This window comes from Salmo salar, chromosome 03, assembly GCF_965601325.2.
Source record: "Salmo salar chromosome 03, fSalSal1, whole genome shotgun sequence".
NCBI lineage: Eukaryota > Metazoa > Chordata > Actinopteri > Salmoniformes > Salmonidae > Salmo > Salmo salar.
In genome coordinates, this window is record NC_138293.1 from 43,317,638 (window position 1) to 43,335,590 (window position 17,953).

A 17,953-nucleotide genomic window follows, 5' to 3' on the forward strand; every position below is an offset into this window, starting at 1 on the left:
ACCTTGGTCTGGTCCTCACAGTAGGGCACAGGGGAAGAAGCTGATCTTCTTCTGGGGCTCAGAGATCTTCACCCCGTGGCTGCTCCCCTGGGGACTATTGCCCTCCTGGAACAAAGACAGTTTATTTTTAACTTCTTAAAAAATATATATATTGTTGACATTCTTAAAGTTCCTTCTTTAAAACCTAAGTCATTATTGAACTATAATCTATTGTTCATATGGAAAAGTGGAAGAAAGGGAGGTTGAACTTACCAATTTTGTGTCCATCTTCGATTTGATGTCTCTGGCAAGTGTCAAAAACGCATTTTCCACATTGATATTGGCCTTTGCACTGGTCTCCATGAACTTGATACCATACTCCAACGCCAGCTGAGAAAAAAAGGGAGTAATGCTTTGACTCTACATCAGGGACATCAGAATTTATTTTGCCCGTGTCTTCAACGAAGTTTGGAGGTTCGCACTGCCTTGCCGCGGAAAGTTGTGGTGGATAATTCCTCTATCCATCAATTTTGCCATATCTGATGCTTTCTGAAACTGTAGCCTTTGTTTTCCATCAGTTCTGTAATGATTTCAGTGGTTATTACCAGGCTAATGTTACTATTAGGCTTGGGCCGTATGCCATATACTGGGGTATTTGGAAATAGCCACTAAATGTTTTTGAATACAGTCAAAACTATTTATCTCAAGTTTTTCAATACATTTTAAGATTTGTAGCTACTTAATTAAATACCTGCAGTCAACTTGTGCAATACGTTAGGAGATAAAGCAGATAGCGTTCTTTATTTCACCGGTCACATTATGAAGCTTACCATAGTTCACCAGAAAAGTTGAGCCAGTGAAATGTTTGTTTGTAAATAGCAAAACGGGAGAAAGTGGTAGCAGGTGAGTCCAGCTGTGTATTGGTAGCAGGTGAGTCCAGCTGCGTTTTATATTGAAAGTCAGTGTTTTTCTTGCGTCAATAGAGTGATCAGGGGCCTGCAACTATAGTTCTTTCACAGAGAATACATTAGTGCAACACATTCGGCATAAAATAGCATCATTTTCATCAGATGACAACAGAATTGCAGCGCTATTTGGCTGGCAGCCACACAAATAAATGAGCTTAGAATGAAAAAGCAAGGTCTTTTGGCAAATATGATACATGGCCATCATATTTCTGTTTTCCATAGAAAGAATGTAGCCAGTTACATTTCCTAATGTTTTTCTTAAAGTTAATCTTGCATTTTACAGGAGAAAAGTAGGATACACCTAGAAAAGAACCAGAGAAAAGTAGCTACACATCAGTCAGAGCGTGGTCTGCTGATAGAATGCCTGTTCGTGAATTCTCACCAGAGCGGAGAAGTGCAACTGAAGCAAAGATGTGTCGAGCAGGAATTTAAGCATTTTAGATCAGCATTTACAAAACGCAGCCAGATATTCCTTATACAGTCCCTTTTTTTCCCCTGCGTGACAAACACAGAATTCTGTGTTAACTAGCAAGTTAAACTTAGATGCATTCTCTAATCCTGCCTGTTCTGGTCAGAGAAGTGTTATCTTTCTGCCGTGTTTGAGAAGTCAAAGCCATTGGATGAATTATATGTACAGCTGCCACTGCTATCTTGATTTTTTGTTGTTTTTTCTCCTCTCCGTTCTTGGCCCGTCTGCTCCTCCAACCTCTTCTCTGACCAGAACAGGCAGGCCTGTTGCCCTAGCCACTCCAGACAGACAGTGTGTGCACATGCTGCACCAGAGCCAGTACAGTTCTTCCTTCAGACAAGCAGACATTTGGCAGCTACTATCTATTTATGTATAACTTTATGAGCTGATTGCCTGTCATTACAATTAGTTTATTTTTGATTGTGCTCGATAACATATTTAGCAAGCAACCTCCATGGAAATTCGCTATTACTTGTGCTAATTATGTTAGCTTTCTGGTATAGACGACCAATGGTCTTTTTTGCATTTTTGCCGCCCCCTTGTGTACTAAGCCGGTAAAACCGTAAATCCTGGGATGAGAGAAGGATGGTATGTTGACATGAAAATCTGGATACCGTCAATCCTAGTTACTATCGTCATGTGTGTTACTAGTTACTATCGTCATCCTAGTTACTATCGTCAGTTTCTATCTGTTTTTTTTATATGTACCTACACAACATGTCAGGCCACATGGCGGACTTTGTGTTATACAATGCTCTACATCAGTGGTCGCCAACCGGTCGAGCGCGATCGTATTGAGCTGTTGTCGGTAGCTGCACAAAAGTCCTGCCCAATCAGATATCTCAAATCACTGTGGCTACAGAGCTTCCATGACCCTGGCCACAGCCAAGTTTAATAGGCTACTAGCCTGCGTAAGATTTAACAACTTTTAAAAACATGACTACAGAGAGAATGTCAACGAATACAGAAAAGACCTGCCGTTTTTATGAGTGAGTTCATGTTTAAGTTCATATTCAGGATTGTCACAGTTTTTATTCAACACTATTACAAAACGCGCTTCTCAGTACTTCCGCTCGGGCTGCAGCTGCAATGAATGAGTAGCCAAGAATTGATAGCCCTGTGTTTAATTATTATTAGCAGCTCGTCATGTCGATTTTAATATTAAGGAATATTTCACTTTCTCTGGTCATAGGAACAACATGAATTTGTGCATGAGGCAGATGCGGTGCAACTCGAGTTTCGCCATTAGGTGGAAGACCGTGTCCCCTCTCTCTGGTCAGTCTCACCGGAGGGAAAGGAAGGAGAGAGCAGGGACCGTGAGAGGCGGTTGGCAAAAATAATTTTGAACGGGCATCCAATTCGGAAAACTCGGGCATCTTCCTAGAGCTCAGAATTTTCAACCTGAATATCACTGACGTCGTGATTTGATCTTAACAATATTGGCAGGCCAATCATATAGCCAATATGCTGTGATAATGTATTAGGCCTACTGCCCAAACCTCATTACTAAAAAACTGTTTGTGTGAGGTTAATGTAAAAAAAATAATAATATGAGCAGTAGTTCTCAGCTTGCTTTTTGACTGCAAAAGTGATCTTGACTCAGAAAAGGTTGGTGACCACTGCTCTACATCATCCAAGCCATTTAGGCTGTACAGTAACAACCACAAGAACTGAGCTTGTGATTAATTACATGATTGCAGCAGAACTCACCTTCTCTCCCCTTTCTTTGGACACCTGCCGTTTGTCATTGATGTCACATTTGTTACCAAGGACCATCTTCTCAACATCAGCCGATGCATGCTATGGAGAAGACAAGAGTGGTCGGTAATGGGCTCCAAGTGGCACAGTGGTCTAAGACACTGCATCTCAGTGCTAGAGGCGTAACTGGCGTAACCTGGTTTGGATCCAAACTGTATCACAACCGGCCGTGATTGGGAGTCCCATAGGGATTGGCCCAGCGTCGTCTGAATTTGGCCGGTGTAGGCCGTCACTGTAAATAAGAATTTGTTCTTCACTGACTTGCCTTGTTAAATAAATAAATAAAAAATAACAGTAAGGCAAAATCCTTCGTGGTGTAGCCTAGGCTCTCTCTCTGTATGAAAAGCAGTCCACGCTCAAGGAGAAGTGCATGAAAAGGACACAACTTACCATATCTGTAACTTTATCTTCCTGCCATCTAGTTCTATTGTTCTAATCTTAAAGTCAATGCCTACAGGAGAATAATAAGAGCGACAGGGAATATGAATTTAGATACTATTGTGTGTAATGGCTAGGTATGACTCATCTCTAGTAGCATACAGTTACATCTACAACTTCCTATACAATAAAAAATGTAAAAGGTTCATGTTTATGATACGTGGCATCAACAGCATCCAGGGTAAACTAGCCGAATTGTTAACTAGCTGGATAATACGCCATGAATTATGTTCTGCACACGCCCACTTCACAGAGGACGCTCTTTAACGGAAATATGCAAATACATGTTACAACGCACAAATAGGATCTCGCTAGCTCATGCCTGGCTCTGCCCATCTCCTAGTTTGTTCGGCCCACTATGTTTCATTCGCTCCCACTATAAACGACATAGATGAACTATCTTGAGTTAGTTAGAAATATATTTGGCCCGTAGCTACACTTTAACATTTGGATTTAGCTAGCGGATTTAAAGATAACATCAGCTATTTACTAGGCTAACAATTAGTAAACTATAGAAAGTTCAGTAGCTAGCTAAAATGTTTGGATAAGATATAGCTATGTACTACAGCTAACGTCAATGGCATTGTAACTTTACACTGTATTCAATGTGATTGTAGATAATCAGTTAGCTAACTAACCTTACTTAGTCCGTTACTCAATAATCAAAGGCTAATAAGCTAACTGCTTTATGTGGTGATGAGACGTTTTGTAAACATGGAATTGTGTGGCTAACCAAAGTCACACCTACTTATGGTGTAAAAAAAAACACCTACCTATGGTGGAGATGAATGTGGAGTTAAATGCATCCTCTGAGAACCTGAACAACACGCATGTCTTCCCGACACCAGAATCTCCGATTAACAGTAATTTAAACAAATAATCGAATATGTGCTTTGATTTCAATTAAACACAGGTAGGTTATGCTACATTTTGTTAACACCATCTGTTCTAAAATTCAATCACTGCACAAAGTTCAAAACATTGTAGGCTATTTCGAAACAACACTATTACTCAAGAAGTTGTAAATTCATACCCCCATCAAAATGATTGAGATAAAATGGTTGGTATGCTGATGCTGCATGGACATTTCACTGGTAAAACTAGAAGAATTATCCTTCAGGATAGACAGTGAGAAATGTGAAGGGAGGGTGAACACACAAATGTGTGTAAAGTTTAAGAAACACATGCGCAGAACACGATTTGGATCTTCAGTGCTGAGGAAACGGGATCCAAGAAGGGAGTGACGGGGGCAGACCTGCTGTTTTCAACTCTCTAGAGACAGCAGGAGCAGTAGAGATACTCTCAAAGATCGACTATGAAAAAGCCAACTGACACTTACTCTTGTGTTACTGACTTGTTGCACCCTCGACAACAACTGTGATTATTATTATTTGACCATGCTGGTCATTTATGAACATTTGAACATTTTGGCCATGTTCTGTTATAATCTTCACCCGGCACAGCCAGAAGAGGACTGGCCACCCCTCATAGCCTGGTTCCTCTCTAGGTTTCTTCCTAGGTTTTGGCCTTTCTAAGGGAGTTTTTCCTAGCCACCGTGCTTCTACACCTGCATTGCTTGCTATTTGTGGTTTTAGGCTGGGTTTCTGTACAACACTTTGAGATATCTAAGAAGGGCTATATAAATACATTTGATTTGATTTGAAGGGGGGGGGGCAGGACAGGGCGGTTACCTAAGGATCCACAGCCTCGGCCATAAAAGTATCCACTGACACCTAACACTCACAAGACCGAACTCAGCTGCCTCCCCAGAAAGACGTGACATAACCAACATTCTGTATTTCATATTACAGTACACCTACTGTAATATAAATGTCACGGGCTGGCTCGAAAAAACAACAGGAGAGGTAGAGTCAGGCGCAGGAGACAGAGAGTTCTTGACCACACTTCTTTATTCAAGACAACTGGATGTGGTCGCCAAAAGTATAGGGGCGCAGCCCTTAAATTATTCTGCGGTGGTGTACACAATGAAAACAAACCACAGGCAGAGGGAAAAAAACAGTACACGTTCCTATAGCACAAAACCCGGACAAGAAACACAATCACGCACAAACACATACATCCTACGCTAAACTAAAGACCCCCCCCTACTAATGACTAACCCAAAACAGGTGCGTGCCTACCTAGACCTAACCAACAGAAAGTGAAACAAAAAGGGATCGACGGTAGCTAGTAGGCCGGCGACGACGACCGCCGAGCTCCGCCCGGCCGAGGAGGGGCACCACCATCCGTCACTGTCGTGACAATAAATACGGTATCAAAGCTACTACTGTGTAATGACACACAGTACAATACCATAAAATGGACTGTATTATATTGTAAAAAGTAAATACTATTGTAATCGAAATGAATGAATGAATGAATGAAATTTGTGTATTTCACGGTACTTACCGTAATTACATGGGATTGGTGCAAGCAGGTTGGTGCTTGGTATAGTGTTTACACATTACAACACATCAATTAATATTTTGTGTTTTATATCACTTGCATTTCTAGAGGCATTAACAAAGGCTTCCAAAATGGCAGTGACTACAGGGCGAAACAGACTAATAGGACATTTCAAAATGCTCAACCATTTAAGGCAGGGATCATCAACTAGATTAAGCCGGGCTGATTTTATTTCTTGAGCGGAACATAATGACAAATAATTTGTAGACTGCAAATTGACCGGAAGAAGCCCAAACAGATATAATATCACCTCTCCATTACCTGACACTATAGAGCAGGCCTGGGCAACTCCTGTCCTCGGGGGCTGATTGGTGTCACACTTTTTCCCCAGTCCCAGCTAACACACCTGACTCCAATAATCAACTAATCATGATCTTCAGTTTAGAATTCAATTAGTTTAAATCATCTGTGATTGCTAGGGATGAGGGAAAAGTGTGACACCAATCAGGCCCCCGAGGACAGGAATTGCCCAGGCCTGCTCTAGACCCACTGCAATTTGCATAGCGCCCCAATAGATCCACAGACAATGCAATCGCCATCGCACTGCTCACTGCCCTATCACATCTGGATAAGAGGAATACCTATGTAAGAATTCTGTTTATTGACTACAGCTCAGCCTTCAACACCATAGTACCCTCCAAGCTCATCATTAAGCTCGGAGCCCTGGGTCTGAACCCTGCCCTGTGCAACTGGGTCCTGGACTTCCTGACGAGATGCCTCCAAGTGGTAAAGGCAGGAAACAACACCCCCACTTCGCTGATCCTCAACACAGGAGCCCCAGAAGGATGTGTGCCCAGCCCCCTCCTAAACTCCCTGTTCACCCATGACTGCGTGGCCACGCACGCCTCACACTCAATCATCAAGTTTGCAGATGACACAACAGTAGTAGGCCTGATTACCAACATTGACAAGACAGCCTACAGGGAGGAGGTGAGGGCCCTGGCTGAGTCAACGTCAACAAAACTAAGGAGCTGATAGTGGACTTCAGGAAACAGCAGAGGGAGCATGCCCCTATCCACATCGACGGGACCGCAGTGGAGAAGGTGAAAAGCTTCAAGTTCCTCTGCGTACACATCACTGACAATCTGAAATGGTCCACCCACACAGACAGTGTGGCGAAGAAGGCGCAACAGCGCCTCTTCAGCCTTAGGAAGCTGAAGAAATTTGTCTTGGCCCACTCCACTTTCTATTCTGGTTAGAGTCAGTTTGCACTGTTCCGTGAAGGGAGTAATACACAGCATTGTACGAGATCTTCAGTTTCTTGGCAATTTCTCACATGCAATAGTCTTCATTTCTCAGAGCAAGAATAGATTGACGAGTTTCAGAAGAAAGGTCTTTGTTTCTGGCCATTTTGAGCCTGTAATCGAACCAGTAAATGCTGATGCTCCAGACACTGAACTAGTCTAAAGAAGGCCAGTTTGATTGCTTCTTTATTTAGGACAACAGTTTTCATCTGTGTTAACATAATTGCAAAAGGGTTTTTTAATGATTAATTTGCCTTTTAAAATGATAATTTGGATTAGGTAACACAACGTGCCATTGGGACACAGGAGTGTTGGTTGCTGATAATGGGCCTCTGTACGCCTATGTAGATATTCCATAAAAAAATCTGCTGTTTCCAGCTACAATAGTCATTTTAATGTCTACACTGTATTTGTGATCAATTTGAAGTTATTTTAATGGACAAAAAAATGTGTTTTTATTTCAACAACAAGGACATTAATAAGTTACCCCAAACATTTCAACGGTAGTGAAGATCTCTTATCTCTCTATTGCGTGGGAACACTGGAACAGATTTCCTAAATTAGAATCACTTGGTGACGATTTGCTGGTGTTTTTACAGTCTTTAATGTCCAACAATAAAACAAAAAATAAACAGTACCAGTCAAAAATGTGGACACACCTCATTCAAGGGTTTGTCGTTATTTTTACTATTTTCTACATTGTAGAATAATGGTGAAGACATCAAAACTATGAAATAACACATATGGAATCATGTAGTAAGCAAAAAGTGTTCAATAAATCAAAATATATTTTATATTTTATATTCTTCAAAGTAGCCACCCTTTGCCTTGATGACAGCTTCGCACACTCCAGGGTGCATAGGGCTCTTACAGGTGCAAGTTAATTACTTTTGACAAGAGCCCTATGGGTTTCAGGGTTGAGTCGCATAGGGCCCTGGTCAAAAGTAGCATACTATGTAGGGATTATGGCATTCTTTCAACCAGTTTCATGAGGAATGATTTTCCAACCGTCTTGAAGTGTAATTGACCTGTGTGTAGCTGGTGTGGAGGAGTCAGGCGCAGGACAGCAGAAATGAGTAAGGAACGTAATTTACTCAAGGAATCAATAAATACAACTGTCACAACGTCCACCGAAGGTGGCTCCTCTCCCTGTTCGGGCGTTGCTCGGCGGTCATCGTCGCCGGCCTACTAGCTGCCACCGATCCCATTTTCCTTTTTCGTTTAGCACTGTCTGGTTTGTCACACTTGTGTCTTGTTGTGTCTGATTCGGTGCGTTTATATTTCCCCGCTGCAGGTTAGGCTGTGTGCGGGATTTTTACTAATTAGTACGGTAAGGGGTGCATGCCTGCACCGCGGGGTTTTGTTTCGTTTTGAACATTATGTGTTTTACCGTGGACATTTGTGTTCGCTAGATTTCGGAGTTGAGATTTCTCCTCTGTGTGAACTGTGTTCCTATCCCTGTGGGTGGATGATACATTTCGTGTGGTTACCTTGTGCGTTTTGTGCTGTGCCTTTGGGACCGCCTGTATTAAAATACATTTGATTCCCTGGAACCCTTCTGCTCTCCTGCTCCTGATTCCACACACACCACCCTCTTGAAAGAGGTTGTTACAGAATCCCGCACCCAGCAATCATGGAGTCAGCAGGAGCTGACGCGCCCTCCACGTCCATGGAGTAGCACGTTCTACATCACACCACCGTCCTCCACCGTCTCGGGACAGGCAGGGATCAGGTGATTGCAACGATGGAGAGATGGGAGAGGGGTGGTCTGCCTACCCCTGCACCCACCGTGTACCACCCTACACCATCACCTGTGCCGGCACCATCTGGGCCCAGCGGTATTCAGCTCGCCCTCCCGAGGGAGGACGATGGGACGGCTGCCGGGTGCAAGGGTTTTCTGCTCCAGTTGGAGCAGTACCTGGCAACCGTTCACCCGGCTCCTTCAGGAGAGGAGAGCGTGAGCGCCCTTGTCTCCTGCCTGTCCGGTAAAGCTCTGGAGTGGGCCAACGCGGTCTGGGAGGGACCAGACTCAGCGAGGGACGCCTACCCAGAGTTCACCCGCCGCTTCCGGGCCGTGTTCGACCATCCCCCGGGTGAGCGTCTGTTCCATCTGCGGCAGGAGACAAGGAGCGCTCAAGATTTCGCATTGGAGTTTCGGACCTTGGCCGCCGGCTCGAGGTGGAACACCCCCCTCTTGAAAGAGATTGTTACAACAACACAATAAACTAGCCCACAATAACAGACCGTATACATAAATACAATCACTCACAAAAAAACATGGGTGAACAGAGTGTTAAATAATGAACAAGTAATTGGGGGATTGAAACCAGGTGTGTAAAACAAAGAAAAAAACAAATGGAAAATGAAAAGTGGATCGGCGATGGCTAGAAGGCCGGTGACGTCGACCGCCGAACGCCGCCCGAACAAGGAGAGGGACCGACTTCGGCAGAAAGTCGTGACATGAAGGAGTTCCCACAAATGGTGAGCACTTGTTGGCTGCTTTTCCTTCACTCTGCGGTCCAACTCATCCCAAACCATCTAAATTGGGTTGAGGTTGGGTGTGATTGTGGAGGCCAGGTCATCTGATGCAGCACTACATCACTCTCCTTCTTGGTCAAATAGCCCTTACACAGCCTGGAGGTGTGTTGGGTCATTGTCCTGTTGAAAAACAAACTATAGTCCCATTAAGCGCAAACCAGATGGGATGGCTTATCACTGCAAAATGCTGTGGTAGACATGCTGGTTAAGTGTGCCTTGAATTCTAAATAAATCACTAACAGTGTCACCAGCAAAGCACCCTCACACATTACACCTCCTCCCCCATATTTCACGGTGGGAACCACACATGCGGCGATCATCTGTTCACCTACTCTGCGTCTCACAAAGACATGGCGTTTGGTTCCAAAAATCTCAAATGTGGACTCATCAGACAAAAGGACAAATTTTCACCGGTCAATTGCTTGTGTTTCTTGGCCCAAGCAAGTCTCTTCTTCTTATTGGTGTCCTTTAGTATTGGTTTCTTTGCAGCAATTAGACCATGAAGGTTGGACTTACGCAATGTCCTCTGAACAGTAATTGTTGAGATGTGTCTGTTACTTGAACTCTGTGAAGCATTTTTTGGTGCTGAAATTTCTGAGGCTGGTAACTCCTCTGCAGCAGAGCAAGCAAGTCTCTTCTTCTTATAGATGTCCTTCAGTAGTGGTTTCTTTGCAGCAATTTGAGCATGAAGGCCTGATTCACACACAGTCTCCTCTGAACAGTTGATGTTGAGATGTGTCTGTTACTTGAACTCTGTAAAGCATTTATTTGGGCTGCAAATTCTGAGGTAGTTAACTCCAATGAACTGATCCTCTGCAGCAGAGGTAACTTTAGGTCTTCCTTTCCTGTGGCGGTCCTCATGAGAGCCAGTTTCATCATAGCGCTTGATGGTTTTTGCGACTGCACTCAAAGAAACGTTCAAAGTTCTTGAAATGTTCTGCATTGACTGAACTTCATGACTTAAAGTAATGATGGACTATCATTTTTCTTTGCTTATTTGAGCTGTTCTTGCCATAATATGGACTTGATCTGTTACTTAATAGGGCTATGTTCTGTGTGCCACCTTTACCTTGTCACAACACAACTGATTGTCTCAAATGCATTAAGAAGGAAAGTAATTACACAAAATGAACTTTTAACAAGGCACACCTGTTAATTGAAATGCCTTCCAGGTGACTACCTCATGAAGCTGGTTGAGAGAATGACAAGAGTGTGCAAAGCTGTCATCAAGGTAAAGGGTGGCTACTTTGAAGAATCTCAAATAGAAAAATGATACTACATGATTCCATATGTGTTATTGCATAGTTTTGATGTCTTCACTTTTATTATACAATGTAGAAAATAGTAAAAATAAATAAAAACCCTTGAATGAGTAGGTGTGTTTTTGACTGGTAGTGTATATTTATTTTTTAGATTTGCTCAGAAAACTTGGAGAGCCAAATAAATCACAGAAGACCCAAATTAAATCTCGTGGGCCGTCAGTTGGGGAAGCCTGATTTTAAGGTTTAAGACTTTCTGCTTGTGATATTGTGTTTGATACAGGAGTTCCGAGACATGCGTTGAAGTCTCTAAACAGCTAACAAGGAAGCAGTGTGTGTATCGCTTGATCAGAATTACGTCATCAATGATGTCTGAAGCTTATCTTGGTCATCTGCTTTTTCAAACCGTGTGTTGCAAAATGTGAGATCCCACTGATTTCGCCGTGATTCCGATGCTTTCTTCGATTCAAATCTGCTTTCAAACATTGACCTCTACTGGACACATTACTTACAAATATAGTTAGGATTTTGTACATGTAGCTTAGCAGGTAGAGTAGGGAACTATGGAACATTCAGGGACGTGAGGGTAAGTGGTCGAATACCGTTGAAGACGCACTACTTTGAGAAGTTGTTTATGTGAAACCACACTGTCTGCACTATTGTTCAAATAATTCGCATTATTTAGAATGCTTAAGACAGAATAGTATACGTTTCTGTCTTAAGCATTCTAAATAATGCCATAGATTCAATTTTTGAAAAATAGTCAACTTGAAGGTGTAACAGTATAGCTTCCGTCCCTCAAATCAGGGACCCTCTGCACACATTAGCGCTATTAGCACTCAGCCCCTTTTGACCTCCTCCTTTTCCACAGCAACCAGTGATCTGGGTTACGGCACCAATGTAACAGTATAGCTTCCGTCCCTCTCCTCGCCCCTACCTGGGCTCGAACCAGGGAGCCTCTGCACACATCTACAACTGCCTCCCACGAAGCATCGTTACCCATCGCTCCACAAAAGCCGTGGCCCTTGCAGAGTAAGGGGAACAACTATTTCAAGGTCTCAGAGCGAGTGACATCACCGATGTTGAAACGCTATTAGCGCGCACCCCGCGAACTAGCTAGCCATTTCACATCGGTTACAAAGGCAAAAAAGGGAAGCATGATGTAAGATGCGAATCTGGTATTCCAACGATCCTATTCTACCAAAGCCAACAACTTATTCTTGCTCCACAGAATTTTTATGAAAACACTGAGGAAAAAAACAGCTGACCATCAGATGTCAATAATGTGAATTTTGAACAGATAATGAAGCTCTGTGTAATTAACTGTACAGTACTGTATTATGTGGGATGAAATTACAGTACTATTCGAAATATAGCAATTATAATACCTAACATTACCATATAATATACAGTTTTCTGTTACAGTGTAGGTCATTTAGTGAGCAATGTCACTTCCTCCAAGTAACTACATCATCCGGTCTCACGTCAGAATTAGATGTTTCTCAAACGTCAAATTTTGAAGTTGTTGCAAACATCACATTGTTTAAGGTTATGTTTAGGTATTAACTCCGAATTTTTAAGGTTAGTGTTACGTTTAGGCATTAACTCTGAAATCTTAAGGTTAGGCATTAACTCCGAGTGGTTAAGGTAAGTGTTAAGGTTTAGGATAGGCTTAAAACAAAAAAAATTATATTGCTGGATTCAAACTTGCACCCTTTCAAATCAGAGGCCGATGTTTACACCATCTGCCATCCCAGTCCACAACTCCCTAGCAAACCCCGAAACCTACTTGAAAGGTAACAGTGCTCACCGTTGCCCCTAGTGGCTGGTTTCCATGTCATCTCCCAACATCCTCAGACATGGATGGTGGTCAAATACTGACTTGTAACACGGGTGACCTGGCTGGGTTTGCAGGCCAGACTGGCAAGTCATATTCTGATGGATTGCAAAGTGTTATATACAGTTGAAGTCGTAAGTTTACATACACTTAGGTTGGAGTCATTAAAACTCGTTTTTCAAACAATCCACACATTTCTTGTTAACAAACTATAGTTTTGACAAGTCGGTTAGGACATCTACATCGTGCATGACACAAGTAATTTTTCCAACAATTGTTTACAGATTATTTAACTTATTCACTGTATCACAATTCCAGTGGGTCAGAAGTTTACATACACTAAGTTGACTGTGCCTTTAAACAGCTGGGAAAATTCCAGAAAATTATGTCATGGCTTTAGAAGCTTCTGATAGGCTAATTGACATCATTTGAGTCAATTGGAGGTGTACCTGTGGATGTATTTCAAGGCCTACCTTCCAACTCCGTGCCTCTTTGCTTGACATCATGGGAAAATCAAAATGAAATCAGCCAAGACCTCATAAAAAAATTGTAGACCTCCACAAGTCTGGTTCATCCTTGGGAGCAATTTCCAAATGCCTGAAGGTACCACGTTCATCTTTACAAACAATAGTACGCAAGTATAAACACCATGGGACCATGCAGCTGTCATACCGCTCAGGAAGGAGACGCGTTCTGTCTCCTAGAGATGAACGTACTTTGGTGCTAAAAGTGCAAATCAATCCCAGGACAACAACAAAGGACCTTGTGAAGATGCTGGAGGAAACAGGTACAAAAGTACCTATATCCACAGTAAAATGAGTCATATAATGACATAACCTGAAAGGCCGCTCAGCAAGGAAGAAGCCACTGCTCCAAAACTGCCATAAAAAAGCCGGACTACGGTTAGGATTGTTTGGCCTTAATGACCATCATTATGTTTGGAGGAAAAAGGGGCAGGCTTGCAAGCCAAAGAACACAATCCCAACCGTGAAGCACGGGGTTGCAGCATCATGTTGTGGGGTGCTTTGCTGCAGGATGGACTGGTGCACTTCAAAAAATAGATGGCATCATGAGGACGGAAAATTTTGTGGATATATTGAAGCAACATCTCAAGACATCAGTCAGGAAGTTAAAGCTTGGTCGCAAATGGGTCTTCCAAGTGGACAATGACCCCAAGCATGCTTTGCCAAAGTTGTGGCAAAATGGTTTAAGGTCAACAAAGTCAAGGTATTGGAGTGGCCATCACACAGCCCTGACCTCAATCCCATAGAAAATTTGTGGGCAGAACTGCTAAAGCATGTGCGAGCAAGGAGGCCTACAAACCTGACTCAGTTACACCAGCTCTGTCAGGAGGAATGGGCCAAAATTCACCCAACTTATTGTGGGAAGCCTGTGGAAGGCTATCTGAAAGGTTTGACCCAAGGCAAACAATTTAAAGGCAATGCTACCAAATACTAATTGAGTGTATGTACATTTCTGACCCACTGGGAATGTGATGAAATAAATAAAAGCTGAAGTAAATCATTCTCTCTACTATTATTCTGACATTTCACATTCTTAAAATAAAGTGGTGATCCTAACTGACCTAAGAAAGGGAATTTTTCCTCGGATTAGATGTTAGGAATTGTGAAAAACGGAGTTTAAATGTATTTGGCTAAGGTGTATGTAAACTTCCGACTTCAACTGTACATACATGACTTCAGTACGAAAATGCTCACCTTCAATGGCTACTGGCTGTATACCGGTTTCAAATCTACCGGGCAGATGGCAGACAACGTGTATGGCATTGGGTTGATGAGCGGTTGTCTTATGTCAACATTGTGAACACAGTGCACAATGGTGGGGTTATGGTATGGGCAGGCATAAGCTACGGACAACAAACACAATTGCATTTTATCGATGGCAATTTCACTGCACATAGAAACCTTGACAAGATCGTGAGGCTCATTGTCATGCCATTCATCCGCCTCCATCACTTTATCTTTCTTCATGATAATGCACGATCCATGTCGCAAGGATCTGTACACAATTCCTGGATCCTGAAAATGTCCCCAGTTTTTCCATGGCCTGCATACTCACGAGACATGTCATCTATTGAGCATGTTTGGGATGCTCTCGATTCGACATGTACGACAGCGTGTTCCAGTTCACGCCAATATCCAGCAACTTTACACAGCAATTGAAGAGGAGTGGGACAATATTCCACATGCCACAATCAACAGCCTGTGAAGGAGACGTTTGTGGTGGATTAATCAGAACTAGTTGGGTAACATAGATAATTAAGATGTTTTATTAGTATAATATGCTTATGTGAGATACTTGTCATTAGAAAGTGTCCTTTGGACTCTGGTATGTTTCAGTTGCACGTTTCCCTTAGCTGGGGCTCAGACACTTGGGGCCCAGAGAGGGGAGAGGTCAGACTTGTCTTTTACTTGTCTCTGTTGCTCTGCAGAATATCAGCAAGAGAGGAGGACAGAATGCAATATTGTCTTCATATGTGAATGTCTCTTTACCTATTCTTAAACCATGTGAAGGGATGGCGTGATTAATGGGGAACCAATGACTTGTCTCCACAATGTCTGTGAGCAAGTCCCACCCTCCTTTTCTTTTTGTGGGGAGGTTTATGGCAGTGTCTGGGACCATAGTCTCTTAGATCTCGCACTTATCCTGTGGTAGTATATGGCCTAGAGGCTCACTCACCCCAGTGAGCCTGTCTAGGAGTGGGGTCAAGAGGGGGTTTGCTTGAGATGGGAGTATCTAGAGTTGACAATTGATATATGCCATTGGATGAAATGGTGTTTTTGTTCTATGAAGTACCAGGGACGAGATTAGAACCTCGTCATTAGGGATCAAACTGAACGATAATTTATACGGAATGTTATCTAGCTGTGGATACTCCTCTCTAAAGTAAACAGTCTTTCTTTGTGAACCGTTCCTAACTGTCTGTGGTTTGTCATGTCAAAAGGGGGTGGATCTTATTATAAAGATCTCAGTAGTCATTGTGTTCAACACTCTCAACGGGTCATTAGAAAAGGTGAATCGTTGAAAGTCAACTGCTAATGCAAAGCTCTTATAATTAAAATTGTAGTTTAACTATAAACTCTGACTGGTGTGTGTGAAGTTTGTCTCTCCTCATTTGGTAATACAGAAATTAGCAACCACACGTCACACTACAATTGACAAATGGTGGTCACACCAGATACTGAAGGGTCTATTTAATTCATTTCAATTGAGTGACTTCCTTATGTGAACTGTAACTGTACATTTGAAAAAATTGTTGTATGGTGCGTTTATATTTTTGCTCAGAGTATGTTCTCCTGAGTGACAAACACACACAGACCCAACAGATAGTGTCTTTTTATGTAATTCATTTTGATCCAATACACTGAATATGATAGATAAGAAAACTTGTCATTTAATGGAAATTTATTCTAGCATAAATAGCACAAAAAGCACACATACTGCAGACAAAACATACAGCATACTTACACTGATCGAGATATATCATTATGAATGGTATGTGCCCTTATGTGCACTGTCTGTTTCTTTCATTTGATTCCTACAACTGTTAAAATTAAGTGCTTTGTAAAAATAAAACTAGTGGAAACTGAGCTGCCACCACTTTAAAGGAGAGAGAACCGTAACTTTGCTAGCGTATTGAAACACATGGTTGTGAGGGTATTAGAACAGATTTAACCTCTTGGGGCTAGGTGGGACGCTAGCGTGCCACCCGTGGTGCACTCCATCAACAGCAGGTGCATTTCAAGAGCGGCAAATTTGAATCCAAATAAATGTCAAAATTCAAATTTTTCAAAAATACAACTATGTTACACCATTTGAAAGATAAACATCTCCTTAATCTAACCACGTTTTACGATTTCAAAAAGGTTTTACGGCGAAAGCATAAATTTAGAGTATGTTAGGACAGTACATTTACAAGAGTTGTGTGTAATGTTTTGTCAAGTCAAAGACAGGGTCACCAAAACCATAAAACCAGCTAAAATGATACACTAACCTTTTACAATCTCCATCAGATGACACTCCTAGGACATTATGTTAGACAATGCATGCATTTTTAGTTCTATCAAGTTGATATTTATATCCAAAAACAGCGTTTTACTATGGCATTGATGTTGAGGAAATCGTTTCCCTCCAATAACCGGCAGTCAAGTCAGCGTCACAAATTAAATAATTAAAATTAGAAAACATTGGTAAAATATTATATTGTCATTTAAAGAATTATAGATTTACATCTTTTGAACGCAATCAACTTGCCAGATTTAAAAATAACCTTACTGGGAAATCACACTTTGCAATAATCTGAGCACTGTGCCCAGAAAAATACGCGTTGCGATACAGACTAGACGTCATGTTGGGGAGATCTAAAATCGAAAATACTATGTAAATAATCCATTACCTTTGATTCTCTTCATCAGATGTCACTTCCAGGTATCACAGGTCCATAACGAATGTAGTTTTGTTCAAAAAAGCTCATCATTTATGTCCAAAAATCTCCGTCTCGTTAGCACATGATGTAAGCCAGCCGGACTTCTCGTCATGAACGAGGGGAAAAAATATATTTCCGTTCGTTCAAACATGTCAAACGTTGTATAGCATAAATCATTAGGGCCTTTTTTAACCAGAACATGAATAATATTCAAGGTGGACGAATGCATACTCTTTTATAACCTATTGGAACGAGGGTACCCAACATGAAGTAGCGCGCCAGGTGTCTAATGGGACATCACCGTTCCATGGCTCTTGTTCGGTCAGATCTCCCTCCAGAAGACTCAAAACACTTTGTAAAGGCTGGTGACATCTAGTGGAAGCAATAGGAAGTGCCAAAATATTCCTAAACCCCTGTGTTTTTCAATGGGATAGGTTTAAAGTCAATACAACACATCAGGTATCCACTTCCTGTCAGAAAATGTCTCAGGGTTTTGCCTGCCAAATGAGTTCTGTTATACTCACAGACACCATTCAAACAGTTTTGGAAA

At 42.0% G+C, this 17,953-nt stretch overlaps 1 protein-coding gene across 1 annotated transcript; it reads right to left on the reverse strand.

Annotated features, from left to right (window-relative positions):
- Positions 1-15: 15 nt before the first annotated feature.
- LOC145877500 (ras-related protein Rab-8A-like) lies at positions 16-5,395 on the reverse strand. Its single transcript, XM_082973095.1, has 4 exons — positions 5,357-5,395; positions 3,127-3,216; positions 253-369; positions 16-105 (listed from the first exon to the last, which is right to left on the reverse strand). Exons 1-4 carry the CDS (start codon positions 5,393-5,395, stop codon positions 16-18), a joined length of 336 nt encoding a protein of 111 aa, XP_082829221.1.
- Between the last annotated feature and the right edge of the window lie 12,558 nt (positions 5,396-17,953).

What these genes read in the sequence shown, in the direction of transcription:
- LOC145877500 (XM_082973095.1), bottom strand. Translation starts at nt 5,395, where the DNA reads ATGTCACGTCTTTCTGGGGAGGCAGCTGAGTTCGGTCTT. An exon ending in AGGCAGCTGAGTTCGGTCTT is followed by an intron (nt 3,217 to 5,356) that starts GTGAGTGTTAGG and finishes TCTTCTCCATAG; the next exon opens with CATGCATCGGCTGATGTTGA. An exon ending in CGAAGATGGACACAAAATTG is followed by an intron (nt 106 to 252) that starts GTAAGTTCAACC and finishes TCTTTGTTCCAG; the next exon opens with GAGGGCAATAGTCCCCAGGG.